General features: G+C 46.9%; 2 protein-coding genes across 2 annotated transcripts in view; both read left to right on the top strand.

Moving 5' to 3' along the window:
- The window catches only part of ADAMTS2 (ADAM metallopeptidase with thrombospondin type 1 motif 2), a 177592-nt gene extending 170888 nt beyond the window's left edge, over positions 1-6704 (top strand). The window contains exon 22 of the mRNA XM_051631361.1: positions 1002-6704. Coding sequence (XP_051487321.1) covers positions 1002-1465 — 464 coding nt within the window. The 3' untranslated portion in view covers positions 1466-6704. The remainder of the gene's footprint in view (positions 1-1001) is intronic.
- Positions 6705-12887: 6183 nt separating this feature from the next.
- Positions 12888-17723, top strand: LOC127390142 (uncharacterized). Its single transcript, XM_051631373.1, has 2 exons — positions 12888-13172; positions 14914-17723. Exon 2 carries the CDS (start codon positions 14916-14918, stop codon positions 15897-15899), a length of 984 nt encoding a protein of 327 aa, XP_051487333.1. The 5' UTR covers positions 12888-13172; positions 14914-14915; the 3' UTR covers positions 15900-17723.
- Positions 17724-24192: the final 6469 nt, after the last annotated feature.

Genomic DNA, 24192 nt, shown 5'->3' with positions numbered 1-24192 from the left:
GATGCCTGTTAATGCTTCTCAGACAGTAAAACAGTGTGACCAGCTCCCCTGGAACACCTTAGCCTACCTTGTGTTACCTGTATTCCAGCACAATCAGGATCTGCTGTTACATCTATATGACAATGCAGATGATTGTCATAACATCTATCGTCAGCTTCAAACCTATCAGTTACTGCTTTTTCCCTTTAGGACAGTTTTCCAGTCAGTGACATAAAAATCAGGACTTGTTACTGAGTCTCCCAGTCACTCCCAGCGGCTCCATCCAACTGGAGTTGGTTGTTCTGGCAATATCAGCTCCCTTCTGGGAGGAGAAAAGCCTTAGGCTAAATGCACCACTTTTCTCTCAAGCAAGGGACTTGCTCAGGCAATGCTGCTCTTTTCAGGCCAAAAAAAATCACTCCAGTGGGAGATGGATTAATTCAGAGTGTTACACTGTACACATAGAAACGGGCTTGACTCTCTTGAGGCAGTCCAGAGAAATATAAATATATATATAAAAATAAAACAGGCTTGACTGTGGTTAGTCACTGTTAGATTACAGAAAAGCATTAAAAGGAGAAAAAGGGGACGAAAAAAAGGTATTTTCAATATAAACCTTGATGACTTTCTTGAAGTTTAAGGCAGGAATAGCAACAAACAGCACTTTTGGTGTGTTTCAACCTCTGAGCCAAGGCAGGAACGCAGGTGGTTGTGGCTGCACGGTCTTCAGGGCATCACTTCCAGAGTGAGGAGCCAAAAATCAGTGTGGAGCAAAGATCAGAGTGCTATGGTCTGTAATGTGGATGGGGCTGATACACAGAGTTCAGATCAGCTTTCGTGTCCCTTCATACGGGTTTTAGGTTTAATACTAAGCCTGCTTCTGTCTAAAGAAGGCTCTTTTGCCAGTTTTCCATCCTACTAAATACCAAACCCTCTGCCCACTGCCAAAGCTTCAGCTGTGTTTCTTTTTCTGATCAATGTGAAGATGCTCTTTATTTATCTGATCCTTTTTTCTCTTTCAGAAGCTCATTGTCAAGGAGACAAGTCAATGTTCTGTCGCATGGAGGTTCTCTCTCGTTACTGCTCAATTCCTGGTTACAATAAGCTGTGTTGCAAGTCCTGTAACATGTACAGCAACCTAACAGAGGACAACAATGTAACCAGTTCTAACCTAAATAAGAATAATGTGATTGAGGAGGAGCTCCCGACAACCCTCAGCCCTCCTGTGGGAGTGTCCACCACACAGGCTGCCACCAGCCCTCCTCTTGTTTCCAAAACGCGTGCACCTCCTTCCAATGCAACTGAGGAGCACCCAGAAATCAATGCTGTGGATGTTCCCTATAAAATCCACGGGCTGGATAACGAGGTGTCGCAGCACAACATCATTACACGGAGGAGGATACCTTATGAAAGGACAAGGAATCAAAGAATTCAGGAGCTGATTGAGGAGAAAAGGAAAAAAGAGACTCTTAGAAAAAGAAACTAAAATGGTAGTATGGCACAAACAACATTTTTCTCTCATAGAGATGTTACCAACATCATAGTGTTGCCCATGTCATAGAGACTAAAAAGGGTGAAAAAAAAAATAATCAAAAGTGGTGCTATGGCAGAGATGCCAAATTCTAAAGCCTACTATCAATGGGAATGACAGATTCTTCCATAAGTGCTAATCTGAACACTTTGAGGGCCAGGTTTACAGGGTACAGCAGAGTATTAGTGCAATATCATTACAGCATGTCATCGAGTCCAAACAAGCTAACACCTAGGCCAGGTTAGCAGGTTTCTTGTTTATGGGCTCTTTTAAGCCTTCTGTGCCTGTGTTTGGGAATGGTAATGGGAGTTACATTTAGGATGGAGGAAAACAGCCCCAAGAGATAATAAATCCCTTTCACACTGACAAGCAGGTGGCCAGCAATCCTGTGATGCTGCTGTGCATGGCATCAACCCAAGCACCAACACAGCCCTGGTTCAGGAAGGTGCTTAAGGACTTGCCAGCTTAAGTTTAGCTGACTTTGGTAGAGCTGCTGCTGTGGGCACAGCCAGGCATGTGCTTACACAGCGTTCTAAACTGGGGCTGTGTAAGAAAATATAGAGAAAATTCTTTAGCCATATATTTATGTGTACATTAAAAACTGGCAAACAATAGTTTATATATTTCCATAGATAATTTCAAAGGATTCTTCTAAACCTTGAATTACATGCAGTGGGATAGATCTGGCCAACTTGGACTGACAGCATCTTAATTTTTCTGTTTACAGTTATCCATATTTTTATAGCCTTTAAGTTCCTGTGATGCAACAACCTCAGTGATCTTGTTTGGTTGGTGCTTTTTTTTATTGGTCTGATGTTTTTCTACCCACATTCCATTTCAGTTGAAGATGACTGGGTTCTTGTTGCCTTTTCCTTGGTGCTTTATTAAGAACAGTTTTTTTTTTTTTCTCTCATAGGATGAGGTTACTTTGGAGGAAACAATTTTGTATTCTCTTCCTTTCTTTAAGAGAGCTTTATTGGTGCAGAACTGAACAATTGTTTGCTGTGCCCTTGCATACAGACATACACATGTACTCACAGTACCAGGTCTGCTAGAAACTTTAAGGTGTATAACCTGACAACCCTTTGAGTACTTTCTTTCCCCTCAGGGTCATCATGGTCATTTTCATAGGCTATTTTGAATTCCTGGTTGGAGATCAGAAGATGAGTTCAGCTTGGTTCTAACACTGCAGAGTCAGGGAGTGTGGGCTGGTTCCTGCTGTGGGTGCCATCTGAGAAGGTCTTCTGTCTCCTGGCTTGGACTCTTCCATTTGTTTCCTCTTTGCTGGTAAACCTCCTGCAGAGCCCAGGGCTTCCCTGAAATCCTCCTTTTTACCACTAGGTAGGTTTGATGGCTTCTAGTTCAGATTTTCCAGTCTGAGAGTAAGATCTCATCCTCCAACCTTAGTTTGAAGCAGCACCAGCAATAACCCTGTATGTACAGTCACAGAATTATTGCCCATGTGTGGTGTTTCCAGCAATGTGTAAGCTCTCTGTGGCCTGGCTGCTGGCAAAGAACTTCAGAAGTATTGCAAGGTGAACCACGTGTGGCTTCCTGCCATCTGCCCTCGACCACCAGGGCTGAATGAGCCCAGTCTCCTCTTCCCAACAAGCCAGTCCTGCAGGAAAGAAGAGGAGAGCCTGCAGGACCTGCTGTCTGCAGCACTGAGGTGTTGAACTGTTCTGGCCTGAGCTGTGGCTGGAAGTCTTTGAAGGAGAAGACCTGATTTAAGAAAAATCCTTTATGGAGATACAAAGCAGAGAAGAAATGTTTTCAGCTGGTGTGATGGCACCAAGTGTCCTTTCTAATAGAGGATCAAGGTGATATACTTGGGTGAGTGTTTCGCTCGGATAGTACAGAGGTGGGAGTTAAACTGAAGACTATGAAGTCCAGGAAGCATAATTGGCCTGGTAGAAGTCCAGAGCATTAGGAAACATCTTCTGGGCCAAGAAGATGTGGCTGCAGATGTGAAAACAGCAGCCAGCACAAGTAACAAAGTAATCTGATCTGGTTTGGAGAAGTAAAAGAAAAGCTCTGCAGCTTGGCAGCTTTGAGCAGTGGTTGGCTGGGGCAGGGTCTCACCTCAGACTTTAACTCGTGAGACACCAGGCATTTTCATGTAGACAGAGGTTGCCTGTGTTGAGTTGCCCACACCGTGGCCTTTGCTGGCCCCTCTCCATGGCCTGGCTGCTGTGACAGAGCCACAATGCCTGGGTGAGCCTGGTATTGGCCCCAGGAGCATCATCCTGAGGGATCTGTGGCTGTCTACAGAGCAGGGTCAGGTCACATCAGCACAAAACAGCAATGTGGTAATGAGCACTGAAGGGAAAAAAAACCCCACCATGCTATTTATAAACAAGGAAGACGTGTCTAAATCAACATCATTCCAGCTGCTGTGCCACAGAAGACACAAGCTCTAACTGGGCTGCCAGCCTGTAGACTTAGTATTTCTTGCCTTCCACATTTCCTTTACACAAATGTGGTTAGTGCAAAACTCATCTTTTCCCCTTCAAGTTAGTATCCTGCTTTTAGCTCTGTGGACAATAAAAATAAACCACAACTCCCAGCTTTTTCAGAGCCTAGAAGCAGATCCAATAATATGATAAACTTAGGAAAAAAGCCTCACAAACCCAAGGGTAGAGGGGTTGGGGCTTGAAGTTACACAAGTGGCAAGGTTGAAGTTGGCTGCCTAAATGGTACCAGTCTTACTCTCTGGGAATTTGTGGAGACCCATTTCTCTGACCTCCAGAAACCTGAGACAACCCATCTGGTAGCTCCTGTTCTTCCTTAGCATCAGGAATAGGCTTAGCCAACCAGGCAAGGTGAAGAAATGTCACTGGAGGAGGCTCCCACAGTTCAAGTGCTGTCCTACACAAAGCATCTTCTGTCCAAAGGACTTCTAAGTTGTGTCCCAGTAACAAGTGGGACCGGAGTTCATTTGGTGCAACTTCAAGAGACCTTTCTGCAAACAGCATGAGGAAAAGCCTGTTCCAGTGCAGAGACCCAGTGTTTAAAAAGGTCTTGGTGGTTCTTTGCTGGTCATGTCCAGCTGTGTCTCCCAGTGGCCAGGACTGCTGTAGGCTGAGCAAGGTCAGTTTGCAGGGTCTCTCTCACATGTGACTGAACTTGCAAAGCTGGTTTGAAATTCAGAAACTTGACTGCTTTGTTCTGTCTCCAGAGTGAGTGAATTTGCAATCAAACAAACCAAAAGCAGAAACTTCTGCTGCACCTTGGAGCAGGAGCAGCCTCCAGAAGGCTGGTGTGGTGCTACACTAGGTCTGGTGCTCATCAGGGACCCAATGCAATGCCCAGTGGCCTCTGTGTTTCGGAAGGGCTTGTTCCCTTCTCAGTCTCACCTTTTGTGAGATTTCATTTGATTTCTTTCTTGCTGGTTTTAATTCTACTGAAAATTTCTTTAGCCATTATTTGGAGAACATTGAAACATATTTGAAGGAGCAGCTTCAGTCCATATTGTTCAAGACAGTGAGATGCTGTTAGACTCTGTTCCAGCTCCTTATGGAGCAGAGCCACCAGCTGCCTTCTCTTTTCAGTCTTGCTGTATGAGTTGCAGGGGGAAGTCTCTTCAGGCCAAGGAAGGTGCCTTCTTCTCAAGCTGGCATGAGTTTTTCAGAAGGTGGGGTTTTTTTCAGCAGTTTCCCATGATGGTGGTTCCCTAAGAACATGTACCCCACTGCTGCTGGAAAACAGAGCAGAGCTCTATTATAGAATCATAGAATTATAGAATCATAGAATCATAGGGGTTGGAAGGGACCTCGAAAGATCATCTAGTCCAACCCCCCTGCCAGAGCAGGGTGACCTAGAGTACATCACACAGGAAGGCGTCCAGGCAGGTTTTGAATGTCTCCAGAGAAGAAGACTCCACAACCTCTCTGGGCAGCCTGTTCCAGGGCTCTGTCACTCTCACAGTAAAAAATTTTTTTCTGATATTCACCTTAAACCTCCTGTGCTCCAATTTGTATCCATTACTCCTTGTCCTATCACTGGTCATCACTGAAAAGCTTAACTCCATCTTCTTGACACTCACCCTTTACGTATTTGTAAACACTGATGAGGTCACCCCTCAGTCTCCTTTTCTCCAAACTAAAGAGACCCAGCTCCCTCAGCCTTTCCTCATCAGGGAGATGTTCCACTCCCTTAATCATCTTTGTGGCTCTGCGCTGGACTTTTTCCAGCAGTTCCCTGTCCTTCCTGAACTGAGGGGCCCAGAACTGGACACAATATTCCAGATGCAGCCTCACCAATGCAGAATAGAGGGGGAGGAGAACCTCTCTTGACCTCTTGACCTCTCTATTGCTAAAGAAAAAGCAGCCCAAGGCAGCTGGTGGGGTTTTGGTCTCAGCTGATCTTTGTTCCTTTTCATGCAGTGGAAATTTTGGTCATTCTTTGGCTGGTTCAGCTTTGACATCTGTTTCCTCTTTCCTACAATGCTGTAATTGGGCAAGAGCATCACCATAGGGTGTCTCCTACAACTGCTTTGCTGTTGCCCAGATTCTGCATTTTGAAACATACTGAGCAGAAAGTGCTATTTTAATATAACCTAATCCCCATAAACTAAAGAGAATAGATTTGTAAGTCAATACATTCCTGCAGAGAACTGAGAGTTAAAGCAACGTGCTCCCAATGAATTCTGTGACCTAATCGTGCAAGTCACAAGCTTCCTACATTGTCATTTTTCTGGTGATCTAAACTGAAAATCTGAGTGATAGCCCCTCATGGGAAAAAAAAAAAAGAAAAAAGATCCCAGACCAATTCCATTGGCTCCAACCTACTGCCATTTTTTCACCAACATTCCTTTAAAAAATTTCTGTCATCTATTATGAACGCATCACTTTTTATATTCATGTATCCATTCAATATTTAGAGTCTCACAACATCTCCATAGAACACTTTCAGATATTTTGAGAATTCTAGAAATGGTGCTTTACCAGTCCTCAAAGGGTTTTGTTTTATTTTATTACATAATGCATTTAATGTCTTATTTACTCACCTACAATGCACAGTATTAGCTATGTTCATCTGAGTATCTATATGCAACTTCCATTCACTTACATATGCCTTAACAGAAATTGCAATAAATAGCCATTTCTTGTATATTAAAAGTGTATATACAAATTAGAATCTTTAATTTTATAATTTATTAAATTCAAATGTCTGTGTTCTTTTGCAAAGTGTTTGACTTTTCCCTGTGCTTTTTTCACTGCAGTGATGTTATCTAGAGGTGCTGGGAGAGGAGAAGCCAGCACCTTCTGACTCAAAATCCATTTATTTTCTAAAAACTGGGATGTACTTGCAGCCAAATTCCTACATCCTTGTTACAACATCCCTTGTCCAAGGCCAAATATCCTGAAGTCACTGGACCAAAACCCCAGTTGATAACTACATGGATATTTAATCAAACTGATTTAAACTTGCTTGAGACTCTCATCCTTTCATCAGGAAATCCACCCTGGTCCATGTATCAGAACCTTACAAGGCTCAGCTATTTGAGCTTCTATTCAGGGCTGATCAGCCAATTTCACTTTGCATGCTCTATTGATAAAACAATTGCTCCTTTCCATGAAGTTCCTTTGCACACATTTTCCTGCCACATCCTGCACACTCATAGCCAGGTTCCCCGTAAAGCATAATTGAATCTTTTCCATCTAGTTCACTTTTGTTGCTTGAGGATTTTAAAGATCCTGCTTACCTGGATTGTTCATTAGCACCATGCAGTGCATTCAAGTCCAACATGTTCTTTACTCAGGTAACAAACCACTTCAACATTTTCAATATGGAAAAGACATTTGCTTTCTTAAATGTCCAAATAGAGCAAAGGAGCAGTCAAATCCTGGGTTTCGTGTACTGTGACAACTTGTAGAGTGTCTAATTTACAGCTCTGACAAGGGTTACAGTTAATTGCCATTTGCTTTCCCAACACAAAGATTTACAGTAGATTAAAGCATCCATAGGAAAGGGTCTCACATCCACACTCCAGACATGAGAAACACCCATGGTGGAGTCAAACACATCCAACATGTCCAAGACCCCTCCCTCCCCCTGCTCTTCCTCTCTATGTCCAAAATGCCTAATGATGCCAGTTACAGGAGACCAGCTCTTCCTTTCCTGGCCTACATCAACTTTTTACCCCTTTGCATCTATTCTTCAGACTTGGGCAACATCTAGTGCCCATAGGGGAGCCCAGACATGCAGACAGCTACACACGGCCCCCTGGGGCAGCTCTGGCTCCTCCAGGTGTCAAAGCTCCTGAGCCAAACATGACGGGAAGCAACAGAATTTTTTAACTTCATAATCTTCCTCCTCTCTAAGAGGAAATATTGTTGTTTTCCCCTGGGCCCTGCTGCTGTGCATGCAAGTGTGTGTGCATTGCTCTCTCCCCCACCATCCCTGCCCACCACCTTTCCACAATCCCTCTCTCATTAGCACCTTTCCAGACCTGAGCAGGGACCAAAGCAATGGAGCCACAGACCCACATCAAGTGCAAGTGCAGCCCTGAAAGCTCATTAGGATGAGAAGCAGAGCAGGTTGACAGGAGAAACCTCATCACAGATAATCTGCTTGATTTTATGCTTCATCAGCAGAGTACTCCAACTAACCTTAGGTGATGAAATTGCATCTGTGCCACTCCAAGCAGAGCTGGACTTTCCTGCAGGCCATGGGTGGAAGGTCTGCTCAGGCTGCTTCACCTCTCCAAATGCAGTTTCTGGTTGAGTTACCACTAGATGGTGACACGGCACAAGAATTGCAGCTATGAAACAGCGCTGGACTTGGGTACTGGGGTGAAAAATCCCTCTGCATCCTGGTGGTGCAAAAAGGACCAGATGGAGTAAAACTTGCTCATTTCAGCCCCCACCACAGCGTGGATGTATCCGAAGCTGTTGTTGTCCAGCTGTCCAGGCCCCAGCAGCAGCTGTGGGCTGAAGCACAAGCATGAAACCTGTGGGAGAGAAACACAGACAGCAGCAGCAGTGGAGAAACAGAGACATGATCAGCCCCACCACCCAAATATCCGAAAATAGCTCAGGAATTAAGTTATTCTCTGGGACTACCGTTTCTTAAGACATCTAAACACAGCCCAGCTCCAGCTGATGATAGAAATTTTAGAGGAGAGTAGCACTGCAGGGTTTTCCACTGGTGGTGTTTTGCCTGATTTAAAAAATAATAATAATAAAAATGCTAGACCAGTTAAAGAAATGCAGCAGCTATGGGAAGACAAACCTGACTGGGATGAGTCAGCAGCCTGGATTTAACAGCTGGACAGATTGTGATAAACCATTTATGCAGCAAAAAGGGATCAGTTTCTGTTTGCAAGTGTCCAGGATGTTCCTGCAGTTGTTCAGGATTAAAGAGTCTCTGCGAGTGTCTCGGCCCTCCAGGCTGCTGGTGGCACAGGGACCTGGGAAGGAGAAGGCTGCTGGTAGCAGCCCAGGGTCCTTCCCAAGCCCTTCCAGGATCAAAGGATCATGCAGCTCCTTGGCCTCTTTGAGGGATGCATCCGAAAGGGACCAGTCTGCATCAGCCTCCAGGTGCTTTGGGGTGCTCAGGTGCTGTGTTGGAGTCTGGATGTAGATTTCTGCCATCTCCAAATGATGTGTGGAAAAATGCATCATACAAAGACACACTGTAACCTTCTGCAGAACAGTAATAATACAGATATACAAAGATTTATATTCTTTCAAATAAATATCGGGGTCTGGATTCCCAGGGGAAGTCCCAAGTGAGCATCCACCACAGTTTGCTCTTTCTGAGACTCCAAAGTACTTTTTAAAAAGCCTTCAGCAGCACTGAGCTCTTTGCTGGGCTGGCAAACCTGTGGCACCAGCCCAGCCTGGTGAAGGCTCCCTGGAGTCATTTTCCAAGCTTAATTGAAATCCCAAGGAAACTGAGTGCCCAAATCACCCTGAACCTTTTCAAAACTTCCCGAAAGGACTCCACACTTGTTCCCAGCAGGATGGAGAGTCCAGGCCCTGCAAACAAGCCTAGTGCTCAATACTGATGGGCTGCAGTAGCCCAGCCCTCGCAGCAACCAGTTCCTCTCTTGCAAAAGACAAAGAAATACCTGGTAATTTCCAGAAAATCTGTGTGCATCGTTTACAGTGGTTGTACAAGGAGCCACCACCGGTGACCGTGTGAGCTGCGGCCAAGGCAACAGCTGTGGGTGCAACATTTCTTACCCAGCTCCATCCAGTTAATACAAAACCAGCTCATTAATGATTCACGGCAACGCGGCAGCGCCCGCCCAAACACCCGGGGGGTTAATGGGCTGAGGGCATAATTAGAGAACACCAATCATCTGGCATCTGGCACCAACCAGGTCAAACTCTTTTTCCTTTCCTGAACTAATGACAAACATGCAGGAGAGAAGCAGGTCTCTGCAGTGAGGCATGGAGATGCTCAGGGTCACACTAACCCCAGAGAGAGCCAAGGCCACAGCAAAGCCTGACATGGACCCCTCTCCCCTCCTGGCACCCTCTGGCATGTGTTTAGACACTGCTTGCAGCATGGGAGCAGTGTGGCCCAGTCACGTACCAGGCACAATATTTGCTAGTTTACCAAAAAGCCTCATTTCTGGGGTAGGGATGTGGCAGGACTGAAGGCACCAGCCAGTGGCTGAACCTTGGCCGTGCCGCTGCCTCCAGGGGCTGCAGCTGCAACATTCCTTGCAATATTCCAAAGCAAAACTTATCTCTGAAGCAGCCTCAGCAGCAGTGGTGCCCATCTGGTGGCCACTGGTGCTGGGCAGCAGCGCTGCCATGGGTCCAGAGCCCCCATTTGGCATTAAGAGCCTTTTTCCTGAGAATACCCCAAACAGGAATGGACTTTGGTGTCTATTTAGGGCTCCCAAAGACTAATGGCTTTGTTTATTCAAACATCAACAAGCTTCAAAACTGCCCTGAGGGGACCTGCCTCTTACCTTTTTGTAACTCTGGGAATCTGAATATGCTCCTTTCCCCAAAACTGGAACCATTAAAAATTAATTAATTAAATAAAACTAGCAAAGATAAAACCAAACAAAAAGCCCCTCTACAGCATTTATATATTAGACACTCAGCCAAGCCTTGCAGAACAAGTACCTCATGTTTTCCTCTGCAGCTTGGGCACTGTGGCAGTTGCTGTTTTCTTCTGCTATTAATCCCACTGGGTTCCAGTTTTCATGCACCCAGGAATGCTGATTCACCACACTCTTGGGGGGAGGAGAAGTACAGGAGACTGGGATGGTTGAACCAGAGCTGTCCTCAGAAGTGCTTGGAAGAAGCCTATGGCAGTTTTGTGAAGAAACAAGTGTTCAAAGGTGCATTTTTATTTTTTTTTAAATTAACCCTTTTTTGAGCAACCACTTGATAAAAAGGGGATCGATCAGCAGTGATTGAGGTGGGGGGGAAGCAACATTGCTGTAAATTATATTTGGTTAATTAGATCTACTTTTAAAGCTGTACCTGGTATTTTTAAAATTCTAATTTAATCTTCATATCATTAAGAATGAAAAAAAGAGGATAGAGAACAAATCACTTGCACTGGGGTTATCCAAGTAATTCCAGTGACAAGTATTTGACTAAATGTCATTTTCCTACCGTAGCACCAGATGCCAGGAAGAAACTAATTTCAATAGGTAGGAAGGATTCTTACTGCAAACCCACATTTTTAGTGTAGTTTCATAAAGAAACATCTTACCTGACCACATTTTATGAGGACCTTGGTCACTTTAGAGGTTCTTGGGCAGCTTCTTGGTGTGGAGCCTGAGGTTCGTCCAGGAGAGGCTGCCATGTCCCACCAGACACCACTGAATCCACACAGAAGGGTGATGATATGGAAGAGTTTTAGGAGGGACCCTGACCTGGTTAGACATCTGAGTCTGCAATTCACTTGGAGATGATGTTTTCCTAATTCAGCTGCTCTTGGAACTGCTGCCATCACAGGTGGGGTGGCCAGGGCCAGCCTGGTGCCTCACATGGCCCTGGATCTACTCCCAATGTGGCCTTTGAGAAAGAGACATCTCAAGCTGCGAGGGGAGACTGTGCAGGGCAAGGGAACAGTCTCAAATAGTTTTATAAAGAGGTTCTATCCATGCACATCTGCACATGTCATTTTTTTGGTGTTGTTTTATTTTTTTTGCCACATCAGTGATTTTCCTCATGAAATGGCCTTCTCAAGCCTTATACTGAAGCTGCTTAGAGTAGATGGGGTCTGAGGGGTTTATTTTTTCCCATTTGATGGTGATTGTGGTGCCTGCAAGCAAGCAAGAGAAATCTCAGCTGTAGGTTGTTACACCTGCAGGACCCCAGCTGATCTTGGTTAGCAAATTTAATGCATGAAGGCTGAGGGTCATTTCAGCACACTTCAGCTGTTTGGCATCAGAAGTCCAGACAAACAGCTGAAGCTTGCAAACATTTTATATTTAAATGCTAAGCAATGCATTGCTGCTTTGAACCTTATCCTGAAGGGTTGTACAAGTCTTTTGAGCTGCTCATTGATTTCTACTGGAGATGAAGAAAGAACCTGGATGAGGCTTGGACCACCAACTCAGCAGCGAAACCCAATTCCAGCCTGAATGTTGGTAACACTGAGAATATTTGCAATAAAACTAAGCAGTGAAGTTTAATCTAGAATTTCTGCTTTTCTCTCCCTCCCAGCAGCTCAGGACAGGGGCTGTGGGGAGCAGCAGGGTTCAGAAATGCAGCCATGCTCTTCTCCTTGGTCGCACAGGGAGGTCGGGCAGCCTGGCTGCTCCCCAGTCCCGACCAGCAGCCGGCGAGGCTCCCTCCAAGGACAGTGTTGGGAAACAAAAGCAGCAGAAAGATGCAGCTGCAAAATGACTGTTCAGCTTCCCCAGCCAAGGTGATGCTGCAGGAGAGGCTACCAGAGAGACACAGGAGTTACACCAGAGCCGCAAGCAGGTCGCAGCACGTTCATGAAGCCAGAAAACAAAGACAAATCCCAGAGACCCGCAAGGTCGGAGGCGGCCGCTCCTCCTGGCGGGGCGGTTTGCCGTCAGGCGCTGGTGTGGGATGGCTGGAGAAACAGGAACAGGGCTGATGTGGGGGGCAGTGGGGAGGGGGGGGCAGTGGGGGCCAGGGGAGAGGAGCCGGGGGGGCTGGCGGGCGGGGCCGCTCTGCCTGCGCAGGGCTGGGAGCGGGGGGGCAGGCAGGGATGGTGCCAGAACCCCCCTCGGGCAAACACCTGGTGACACGGCAGAAATTTGCCCATGAAGGGAGGCAGAGAAGGAGCAAGAAGCAGCCCAAAATCTCAGGGTTCAGCAATGAAATACAACGGTGCTACAGCTCCTGTTTTCACGCCCCCCAGCTCAGGGCAGCAGCCCCTCCCGCGGCACCGCGCCCGCCTTTCCCACCGGGAATGTAACAAGGGCGAGGGAGCAGCAGGGATGTGTTGTTGACCAGCCCCTTGGGAACGGGCCCGGGTGCCCGTTGGCTGTCCCGATGCTACACAGCGCTTGCCAGGCGCGGGCTCCCGGGCAGGGCAGGCAGCCAGCGGGATATATTTAGCAACCGCAACATCCCGGGCAGCCGGATCCGCTGCCGGGAGGCTGGAGCGCGGGCTGGAGCCGGGCAGCACATCCCGCTGCCGGGCCGGGGAGAGCCGGGGAGACAAGAAGCCACCCGTGTCTCTTCACCGGGCTGCGGAGCAGGTAAGGGGAGGACATCCGAACGCTGGGATGTGGATGCGGGATGTGTCCTGGGAAGGACCCGGGATGGCTGCAGCCAGGGATGCTCCCAGGGTGGCTGGAAAGGGGGTTCGTGCTCTCCGGGGGCTGCTGGGTGCCCACAGGATGGGGTGGTGGGTGCCAGCGGGAAGGTGACCTCGGCACAGAAGGGGCCAGCCCAGTGCAGTGCCGGGGGTGAAGGGGCCGGTATCCAGGCTGGAACCCATCCACCCATCGGAAGAGTTTTCCTGTAAATAGGTAATCTAATTTCCTTCCGGAGGAAGGGCACATTGACAGGACTTAGTTAATGATTAGCACTATCATAAGATAACACGACTCATTTTCTGAAGCATCCGGCTGCCCCCTTGGCCCCAGGGCCAGAGCAGCCCCTGATCCTGACACCGCTGGGCTCGGGCAAGGGCTGGGAGGGAAGGCAGAGGAGCAAACCCCCTGCTTGGTGCTTAAAGAACTGAGAAGAAAGGGGCAGGCAGAATAAAGAAAAAGAAATGAAAAGGTCAGAAGGTTTAAAACAAACAAGTCCCATGTTCAGTTCAGCAAATCCCAGCCTGACTGACTTTACCAGTAGCACCTGAGAGGAAAACCAGTCAAAGCCAGGGAAGGGATGGACATCCCACAAGCTCTGCCCTGGACTCAGCATGAGCTGCTCACTTGTGCTCCCTGTGTGATGTGCAGCTTCACAGAGAGATTCAACAGAGCCAGATTTACTTCCAGCCATGACAAGCAAGGCACTAAAATAGCCGGCAGAACACTTTTTGGTTTAAACACACAACAAAGCTATATTGTGTCGGCAGATTATTCACATACAAATTCCACTGGGGAGGGGAAGATAATACAAAAAAAAAAACAAAAAAAACTGGATCCAGGCTATGTGGTCATTTCTGCCAGAAGGGGAGATAAGCAAAGCACAAGGTAGAAGTATTTTGAGAAAATAAATAAATAAATAAATAAATCTGTACAGTTAGAAAACATTGCAACATTAAACATTTGTAAAAAAGGTTTCTCTAACTAGTGGGACCAGATGGAAATCCACCTTAAAAAGAATTGAGGATAACTATTTGAATATCAAGAACATGAGTTAAATCCCTTTGGCTCTACGTAAGCATTCAGGGAAGGATCCACCACCCCATAACTACACTTAGGAACCACTGGCAGAGACAAAAAACATTTGCACCTACAGCTTCTAGAAGAGATCAGCTGTAATGTCACTTCATTTCCGTGATGCTCCCCACGAAGTATGTGAGCTCCTCTCCTGGTGAGATCAGCTCTTGCCAGTTCAGACGCGAAGTGAAGTCAGAGCCCTGTCACAGTGAACAGATCAGTGGAGTGTTAAATAAAGAGAGCAGTTTGGAGGAGTTTGTCCCTTGCTGCTACAACCCAGGGAGTGCCCTGCACCCCACCGCCTCAGCTGCCCACCCCTTGCAATCCTCAGTCTTCAGAGGGGAGCACCCTGGCTGATCTCTTTAGTGAACCTGTTCTTTTCTGCTGCACTCGATCACTTGGCTTCTTTGTATATACGGGCTCTTTACGAAGCCAAGGATATAAAAGTCCTGCCAGCAAACTATGAAAATGCAGTTTCTATAAACCCTGCTGCTTGCCCCAAGAAAACATGAGGTGGCTCAGGTAGGAGGTGAACTTTACAGAAGCAAGCCCTGAATTTCTTTTCCTGGCTTGCTCATGCTGATAATGTCTGGTCTGTTCTTTGCAGTCATGGCACCCCAGATAAGACTGAGCCTTTCCAAGTCCCTCCCAACCATACGTGAAAGCCATGAGGAAGCACTGGAAGATTCAACCAGCCACACGGGGCGCACAGGCAGCACTGCAGCCTGCCCGGACTTGCACTCCAGCGACGATTACATCCAATCCATCTGCCATCTTGCCAGACCCACCTTCCCAGGCCTTCCTGAAAGCAGCCGTAAGGCTCAGGGCAGAAAGGCCTTGAAGACCCTTGAAGAAGTGTCATGGACCTCAACCCCTGGGGGGACACAGCCAGAAAATTCAAAATGTAAGTTGACCAATTTCATCTCAAATGTGGTGCCACTTGGAAAATTCACACCTGCAGAAGCTGACTTCTGGTCCAGAGATGACCCCCTGGCCCAGATCTACACATGCACAGGAAAGCTCTGCTCCTCCAAGGCTACTTCGTATGGTAAAAGCTCTGGCACAAGTTACTCACAGTGCAGCTCTTCCTCCCCCAACACTGAACTTCACCCCCAAACTACAAAAGAAAAAGTTGCGGGGAAACCCAATTTGCCACGAGTGTTCAGTTTTCCAAGGCTTCCCTCCCCAAGACCACTGCAGAAAGAAGCAGGCTGCTCAGAGCTGAAGTATCTTCGAAGAGATGAGGGAGCAGTTTTAGGGAGTTACCATGGTCAGAGAGAAAACAGCCCCATGTTCATTACTGGTGAAGAGTCATCACCATGCTCAGCCAGAGGAAAGCTGCTGGGAAACCCATCCTTGCCCTGCTCTGTAAGGTGGCAGAATTGTTTGTTCAATACAGGTGGCACCAACGAAAAAGAAGGGAGAGAAAACTCTCACCGTGACAAAAACGATGTCCTCACTAAGCAGAGATACTCCCAGTGCTTCCAGGCAGCTAAAAAAGCCATGATCCATAGCTGGATTTCAGAGCACAGATCCATCTGGAAAGAAGCAAAGGTAAAAGCTTGTTTGCTCCCAGCCATTGCTGAAGTGTGAAGAAGTAGCTGCTCAGAATAATTTTATTCCCAAGATACAACCACCCTGTGCTCTAGAAGCTCTCCCTGGAGTCCTTACACAGAAAACATGGCTTGGATGTGCATGCAAGTCAGGCAGACTTTGTGACTCATCATATATATCCCTCATCAATGGGCAAAGGGACAATTCAGAATCTCATCCACCAAGAAAACAGCAACCAGTTCTCATTTTGGAAAGGCAACAGTTCATAGAGCACCTCCCCTCCCCTACTGCCTATAGCTGCACTGAGCACAGAGAAAACCTGGAGAGAGTACAAACCCCATCTGTTCTGGAGGAGATCTGCAGGAACATCAATCCACTGGTGTTTTCCAACAAATGCCAACAGCCAGATGCTGCTCACATCTGGACAGTTATTCTGAAAGGAACATTTTGACCAGTGTTTCGACAGTATGACGTGCTCTCTGACAGACACATTGACTAGGACACCCAGTACAGATCCCTGAATCAACACCAGAAACTCCTGAAGAGGTCATCTGTTTGTGCAGGAGCATAAAGAAACATTATTTTAAATCTGAAGAAGACTTTTATGAGGATTTGCTAGAGAGCAAGATAGAGAATAATGCAGCTCCTCTGGGTGGGGATTTTCTTCTCACCCTGGCACAACCCTGTTACCTTTACTCCTTGATTTATCCTTGGTAGGAGGAGAGCCAGGAGCTCTGGGTGGGCATTGCTGTGCCAGTGCTGCAGCTGGCTTGGAGCTGGAACCACCTGCCATGCCAGCTGTACAAAACCCAGACACCACTCTGGTATTTACCTGAATGTAAACTCATCATTTCTGGGTTTCTGTGTATATCTGTGCTTCTGTATTCTCACCTGCCTGACCATGCTGACTGTTCTTTGCCTGGTTCTGACACTGAAACATGAAAAAAACACATGCATGTTACAACCATCCAGCATATAACACATATAGACCAATTCTATTGATGTCCACGCTACAGGGGGTGTCTGTAGGAAAAGCAACATTCCTGCACTGTGAGATCCTGGTGTGGTACCTGGGGACCAAGCATCCAGGTCATCCTTGGCTGCTTGTGGTGACTTCTCCATCCAGACAACCTCTTATCAGCACTTGCTCCTGCAGTCAGAGCAACCTCACACACCCGTGTTTGATGCCACACTCTGTAACCAGCCAAGGAAAGTAGGTGAGAAAACTGCAAAGCAATACTAGCATAATTATTACTGCTGCTACCAGGAGTAAATCTTTTGGCACAGAAGAGAGAGGACCAGGCTGTTGGTGCAGCTGTAGCTAAGATGGGAAACACCATTGGAAAGCTGCAATTATAAAAACGTTCACAAGCCATTTCTAAACCACACTTGAGCAGCTGAATCAGAAGGCACCTTCTGCTCAGTACCAACATGAGTGTAAATATGCCTGAGGATCAAAAGATGAACATACTTGAGCTTCTCGTTCTCACACCTCTTACCTCAAATATTTTCTTTCTCTTGTTGAAACTCATTAGCCCTCATTATGGAGCTGAACTGCTTCTCATCATTTTTTTTCGACCCAACCACACACACACAGCAAGAACTAAAGTGGAGGTGACTCCAGCTTTTATTAGAGCTGATGGCAAGAGCTGAATCGAGGAAGGTGCCAGCCTGCTCAGCCTCCTCCGCGTCCTTCCCTTCCTTCTGAGGCTAACACTGGGGTTCAGGTCATGCTGATGCTTCTCCTCGTGGCCCTGCTGACATTTTGATTTCTCTCCGCGTGAATATTTATGAAACTGATGCCTAGCAAGTCTTGTGCCAACTGCATGTATTGCTGCTTTTGACAGAGAAAATGAATAAAACAGTCACACTGAGCTGCTGTCTCCATTACTGCAGAACCACGGGGGATTATTGTCAGTGCAGGGATGGACCACAGCACAGGAGCTTAGGATTTGCCACCCAAACACCCTCTCACCCCACCAGGTCACCAGCAGAGCCTGTTCCTGGGCTCTTTCCCCACACATTCAATCCCTTGCAAAGCTTTGCTGCCTTGTCAGGGCCAGGCCTTCTGTGCCCTGGACCCAGGCAATTGCTTGTCTCATAACCAGTCAAACTGCACCAGCAGGGTCCTGTGGCTAAAATATTCATCCTCATGGCAAAGGCATGAAAGGGTCTTCCCACCTTACCCCTTTGGCAGCTGATGCCCAACACTGTGATTCCTTCTCAGCTGCTACATAATCCTGCCAGGTGCAGGAGTGGGTTAGAGCTACAGCTCCACAGGTGCAGCAAGGCTTGGAAGAATTAAGCTTTAGAGTAGATTGGCTTTTTATGGTGTTCTTTTTCTTGAGGGAAAATCAAGGTTCTCCTCAAGCAAGCAGGATCTGTGTAGAGCTGAAGCCCCTGGGATGCAGCAAGGAGGGAGACAAATGGGTACAGCCGAGTCAGAGTCCCAGGAGTGACAAGGCAGCAAGATGAGAGGAGCAGTTCCCAGCAGCAGGAGGATGCTGGGGCTCTGGGAACCACCCTTCAACCACCCTGTTTTGAAAAGCACAGCCCTCACCTTCTTCATCATCACTCTTTTTGTGAACAAGCACATTGGCCCCTGTGGAATTGCAGGACAATTAATTCCTGCAGCAGTTCCCAGGACAAGGCAGTTTTGCAGCATCATCCAGCTCCCGTGGAGGTGCTGGTCTGGGGTGTGGTGTAGCCCTTTCACCCCATCACTGGCTGCTCTGCTGCTCCCCGGCCTCTCCAGAGGGTGACCAAGAGCTGCCCAGGGAGCCTCAGTCCTACCAGAGGAAAAATAGGATGCATTTGGATGGGGTGACATGGCACGTGGTTACACAGCACTTGTATCTCTGTTCCCCTCTTTGGTGACTGTGCTGCACCTTAGATGTCCTCCTGGGGACACTGGGAAAAGCTCTCCCTCTTATCCTCTGTACAAAGGAGTGGTTGAAGAACCACTAGGTGGGATAAGCCTGCAGAAGTCACAGACTTCTTCACCCCCCTGCTCAGAAGTGCTCCCAGACAAGAAAGAAAACCTTATCTAGGAATTTAGGTCACGGAGTGAGATAAAAGCCATGGCCAATCTCATGGCAGCCTCTGCATTTGAAGTCACTGGCAGAAAAAAAACCTCATTTGTGGAGATCATGAGAACTGCCAAAGGGATTTGGATTAATTTGAAAGGGGATTGGTATCCAAATCCCACCGGCAGCTTTTCAGTCTCAGCCTTCACAACCAGTTCACAAGCAATCCCTCAGCTAATGTGCAATTTTGCTTGCATGATCATGCAGCCTATTACTGCTCCAAAGATCAAATGCATTTGGACACAGAAAATCACAACCAGAATTTGCAAACCAGAGATGGCAAGGTAGCAACAAAACTGTCCCACACTTACCTCAGATCCTTGTCTTTTACATGACAAAGATACTGATCAGCTCAAACCAAAGGTGAGGAAGCAGCCAGGCCCTGTACGAAGCAGCTCAGAAACTCTTCCAGGAGCCATAGCACACAGAGACCTTCTTCCACCCCAGGAGGGGGCTTCTATGCCAGCACAGACAGGCAGGGAGACAAATGCTGTTCAGAAAATAAAACATAAGTCAGTGGAACATGATTGCAGACCAGGATAAGTCACAAATGAGTCTTCCTCAGTGAGGGGACATAATGACCAGGGACAAGCTGGAGCAGATTTAAGGGCCACACACAAACAGAGAGATGCAGGAGGTGCATAAGGGAGGTCAGCAAAACCAATTGCTAAAAAGGTCTTTAAATGTGAGCTCTGAAGTTAGAATAAAGGCAGCTATTTTTGTTTTAAGAAAAAAAAACTCTGAAAGCTCCAAGAGAAAACATGGTGTCTAATTTAAGGGGCTCAGACCCCAGCCCAAGGCAGAACACAAGGTCCTTCCACTTAAAGCTGAGGCTTTGTGGATAGTGCACCAGGACTTTCCCGTGCCCTGAAGTGCCTGCAACTGGATTGCTCACAGAGGGCATACTGTAATTAACTTTGAGCCTTCCTATGTGGAGAGCAGTGATAAATGGTGCATAATGAAGCTAAACTGGATGTAGTGACTAAGCAGGAATCTCTTTGCTTTGAATGCAAAGCTGGCATGTCCCATCAGCAGCGTGATTGATGGCAAAGGGTTTTGCATTTGCAGCAGAGAGATCTGAAACGGTGGCTGGAAGATCTTCTCCTTGTTTTTGAAGAGTCAGATCATTCTGCCCTACTCACCAGAGCCCACGTGTGTTTTTGTGGCTGGCATCACTTATGTGGGCTACAGTTGACACCAGTGGTGATCCCTGAAGTGCCACATCTTGAGCCCATGGCCTTTTCCCATGCTCTGGCATTCTCAAGTACAATTGGCCTGACATGAGCTAGAGCTGATGCAAAATACACATTGTGTAAATACAGATATAATGTCCCTGGCAATCACAGCCTTCCTGGAATTAATGCTCCCGGAGGCAACACTTCCAAGGACTGATATGAGGAGCTGTAGAACAACTGGGCATTTTTTGAATACCATCTAGTTGCTACATCATGTTTGACCAAATGCCATTTAAAACCAGAGGGAGTCCCTAAGTGCTTTGGAACGGGTTTGTAACAGCAGTCATTTTCTGCAACATACACAGCAGGATTTCTAATAGCAGCTGATGAGGGGAAAGGAAATTATTTATTTATTTGCATGTATTAGCCTTTTGTCAAACATCTCTTGTCTTTACTTTTCAATTAATCTAGCTGGAAGACCATCAGCCTGCTGTGAGCTTAGCAAAGACGGAGTGCTAACCCCAAGTTCTGTCTGCTGCTCTTCACACCACTTGCAGTGACCTTTCACCCCTGCAAACAAGAAGTCTCTGCTCTGCAAAGCAGGGTGGTGGCCTGAGGTGAAAGCAGAAGTAGCCACATCTCATCTGACAGAGAACAGGACATCTACAAGTCAACTGAGTTCAGCTGAATGTGTTGTTACTTTTCCCTTGGTCACGTGTATGTAGGAGAGAAAACAGCTTCTGGTTTATACAACAGGTGCTGGGCTGCAAGTTTTCTCTCTTCCCAGTTCACTTGATGGAGCAGCAGGTGGAGCTAACCTGGCTCATGGAAAAGCTTTGGGAAAGGGAGATGCCACATCTCGAGTGTCTAAACTCCAAAGCAGTTACAGGAGAAATGCCAATTTTGCTCAAGGTGTTCTTCATGTTCCCCCTCAGCTCATGCTATGGAAGCATCAAACTGCAGAGAAAAAATACCAGATGCCCTCCATGGGTTGGCCCCCCCAGGGCCTGCACAGCTGCACAGAGAGCAGCTGCCTGGGGCTGGCTGAGCCCAGGCGCCATCCAGACCTCCTCAGTGACATTAGCTGGGTGCTGCAGAGTAAGGCTGATCTGCACAAGGAGCAAAGGAACCTGTACGTGGTCCTCTCTGCTCACAGGAGAGTTAGTAAAAAATATTCCTGGTCTTCAGGGCAAGCACATACAAGCAAAGCCTTAATGGCATCCAGTTTTGAATCCAGAAAAATCCAGGTCCTACCAGGTGCAGCCCGGTTTAGTGGGAGGTGTCCCTGTCCATGGCAGGGGATTTGGAACTAGATGACCTTTAATGTGCCTTCCAACCTAAACCATTCTATGATTCTACTCAGGACTCTAACTGAAGGGCAGAGGGATGTCTGAGCTGCTGACACTGCAGTTAGCAGCAGCTTGGTAGTGATGACAAAACAAGTTTCTGCTCCTGCCCAGGAAGAGCAGTCAGGGATGAGCTGGAGAAGCTGCAGCTGGGGCTGTGCTGCCGTTCCTGGGCCTGGTTCAACCCCAGCACTCCCTGAAACATCCAAAGTGTGAGGTGCTAGGAGGTGACACACAGTATGGCCAAGGGACCATGATCCAGCTGCTCAGTGTGGTGCAGCTCTCCTGGTGAGGCAGCCCCAGCCCTCAGTACAACCCACCTGCCCTGGCTCAGCCCCTGGGTGCTGCTTCCACACACCCCCAGTGCTGCCTCTGCTCCAAAATGGATTCTTGGAGCAAGAGTAGGGAGATGGAAAATGAAAAGTAGATGGTTCAGAGAAAAGCATCAGGGCTTCTTGCTGTGCAGGGTCAGCTACTGGAATTAATTGCTGTACGATGTCAACAAGATAAAATTTAGCAGGATTCAAGAGAGGATTAGACAGTCCTGTGATCAGGAACATTTGTGCAATGCTAACTGGGTCAAAGAAATACAAGAGAAATTAAGTGTTGTGCTTCCCTGAAGGGCTGAGCTGGTACCAGCTGGATTTAAAACACATTCCTTCCCACCTCCCCTGCCCAATCTTTTTATAGCAACAAGGAAATAGCAAGATCTATTGCAAAGTCTCTTCTCTTTCCTTAGAACAATAAAACATGGCCAGCTCTAGGAAGTCCCCGAGAGCCACAGTGCTGACTGATCCACACTACAGCTCGTGGTGAAACCCTCTCCTTGTCATTTTAAAGATAGGAAATGGAAGTTTTAACTCTCTGCTGCCTCTATGCTTCACATCAAATAATTTCTCAGGAAGAGAATGAGCTGCAGATGAGCCAGTTGGGTCTCCGCTCTGAAACTTTTCAAAGCATAATTAGCCAAATCAGTTGTTTAACTATATGATAACATCAACCAGAAAAACATGCAGGGTAACAGCTGAATCCAAAAGCCAACACAAGCAGCACTGGAGGGAAGTGCTGGGGGGCAACAGTTTCTACCACTAAGAGGAGGTCTTTGCTGCTGGTAGGCAAAGTAAAACATGGACTTCACTCTTTAGGGGGGCAAATACACACCAGCTGCTCCATGGAGACAGCACCTGGAGGTGGCTACCATGGAGGAAGCAGCTGAGGCACCCAGTATAATCTTTTCCAAAGATTTCTTTTTCCTTAGAAAGCTGCTGACAAAAATCTACATCCCTTGCACATTTTTCTGACACCATAAAATGCTCCTGGCACAATATTCTAGCAGGCATGGAGCACTGTGTGTGACAGCAAGGGTAGTCACACCCACTCCAAGCTCATCAGTTCACTTGATTAAATTCCACTGTCTTCAACAAAAGGATTCTGAGAGAAATGTCTTGCTAAGGCTAATGCTGGACACATAAGATTACCTGGCAATCTCAGTCCAGCAGTGGAAAACTTTGGATTCTGTGCCAAAAGACAAAACCTTCTTCATACAGATCAGTACAAATGAATCGGGATAGAACGGAAAACGTCAACATTTAAATATCATCCCATTACACTCAGCAGAAAATAGGGATGCCTGGTGCCTTCCAGATTCTGGTATTTGAAAAGAAGGATGGAAACAGCTGCTGCCAAAATTGCCAAGGAATCAAACCTTCCCCAAACCTCCCCACCAAGTTCTGTTCCCTCCAATGCCATGCAGTCAATTCTAGCAATTTCATTTCAAATAAAGTTTGAACTGTTCTGCAAATTGTACTGTTTTCCATTTTCCTGCTCTTCCAGGAATAGCAACACTTAATAGGGTCTGTCACAACTGTCAGACTGAGACACGGCGAGGCCATGAGGAGCCAGCTATCAGACACAACTCTCTGAGAATTTATTGGAATTCTTTCCTTTCTCATTAACAGTATCAAGGGCTGCATTTACATGGCAGTTTGTCACACATGTTTTAATTATTTTTTTTTCTTTTCTGGTATAGTGTTTCTTGCTTGGATCATATTAAACCAGTTGGACTATAAGGTTTTACTGCTCGTGGTCCAAAGCACTCTCACCCTGATCTGCATTAGCTTCCAAGCTCTGCTGAACTTAACAGACAACACTGACTCATAGATCTTTATGGACAGGGATCTTTGCAGACATACTTAAGGAGCCACTGCTTTCAGAATCAGTATTTTTAGAAACACTATGAAAACAGAGCACTGCACCACAGGCATTTCTCCCACCAGGGACAGAGAAGGACCCACCTCCCCTGACAGACTGAGGGCACGTGGCTTGTCCTGCTGGCACATGATGTAACCAGATAAAACAGCAGTTTTCACAATGTCTGATGTGACAGCTTAATTAAATTGTACAGCCAGCCCAAAGGCCCAGGACTGGACCCAGCAACCTGAACCCAGTTCAGTGGAGTGTGAATTCCTGTGTTGGGTGCTGCAGGTCACCCACTCGCCCACCAGCCTCAGTGGATTAGCACAGGTCACAGAACAGTCTGTTCTACACACACATGGGAACTTCATTTTTCATCCTCTTGGAATATCTTTTCTTTTTTCCTCCTAGTAAAAGCCCAGTAGAGTTAATGGAAAATTTCTGGTGGGCTGTTTTGGGCTAAGACCCAAATTTCTACCTTCTGTTAATCTCCCTCCTCTCTCACTGGCCCCTGGATAAAGGATTCCACCTA

Source organism: Apus apus, chromosome 13 (genome assembly GCF_020740795.1).
Source record: "Apus apus isolate bApuApu2 chromosome 13, bApuApu2.pri.cur, whole genome shotgun sequence".
NCBI lineage: Eukaryota > Metazoa > Chordata > Aves > Apodiformes > Apodidae > Apus > Apus apus.
The sequence above is the reverse complement of the archived record's forward strand: the minus strand, read 5'-3'. Positions and strand labels throughout refer to the sequence as shown.

What these genes read in the sequence shown, in the direction of transcription:
- LOC127390142 (XM_051631373.1), top strand. Translation starts at nt 14,916, where the DNA reads ATGGCACCCCAGATAAGACTGAGCCTTTCCAAGTCCCTCCCAACCATA.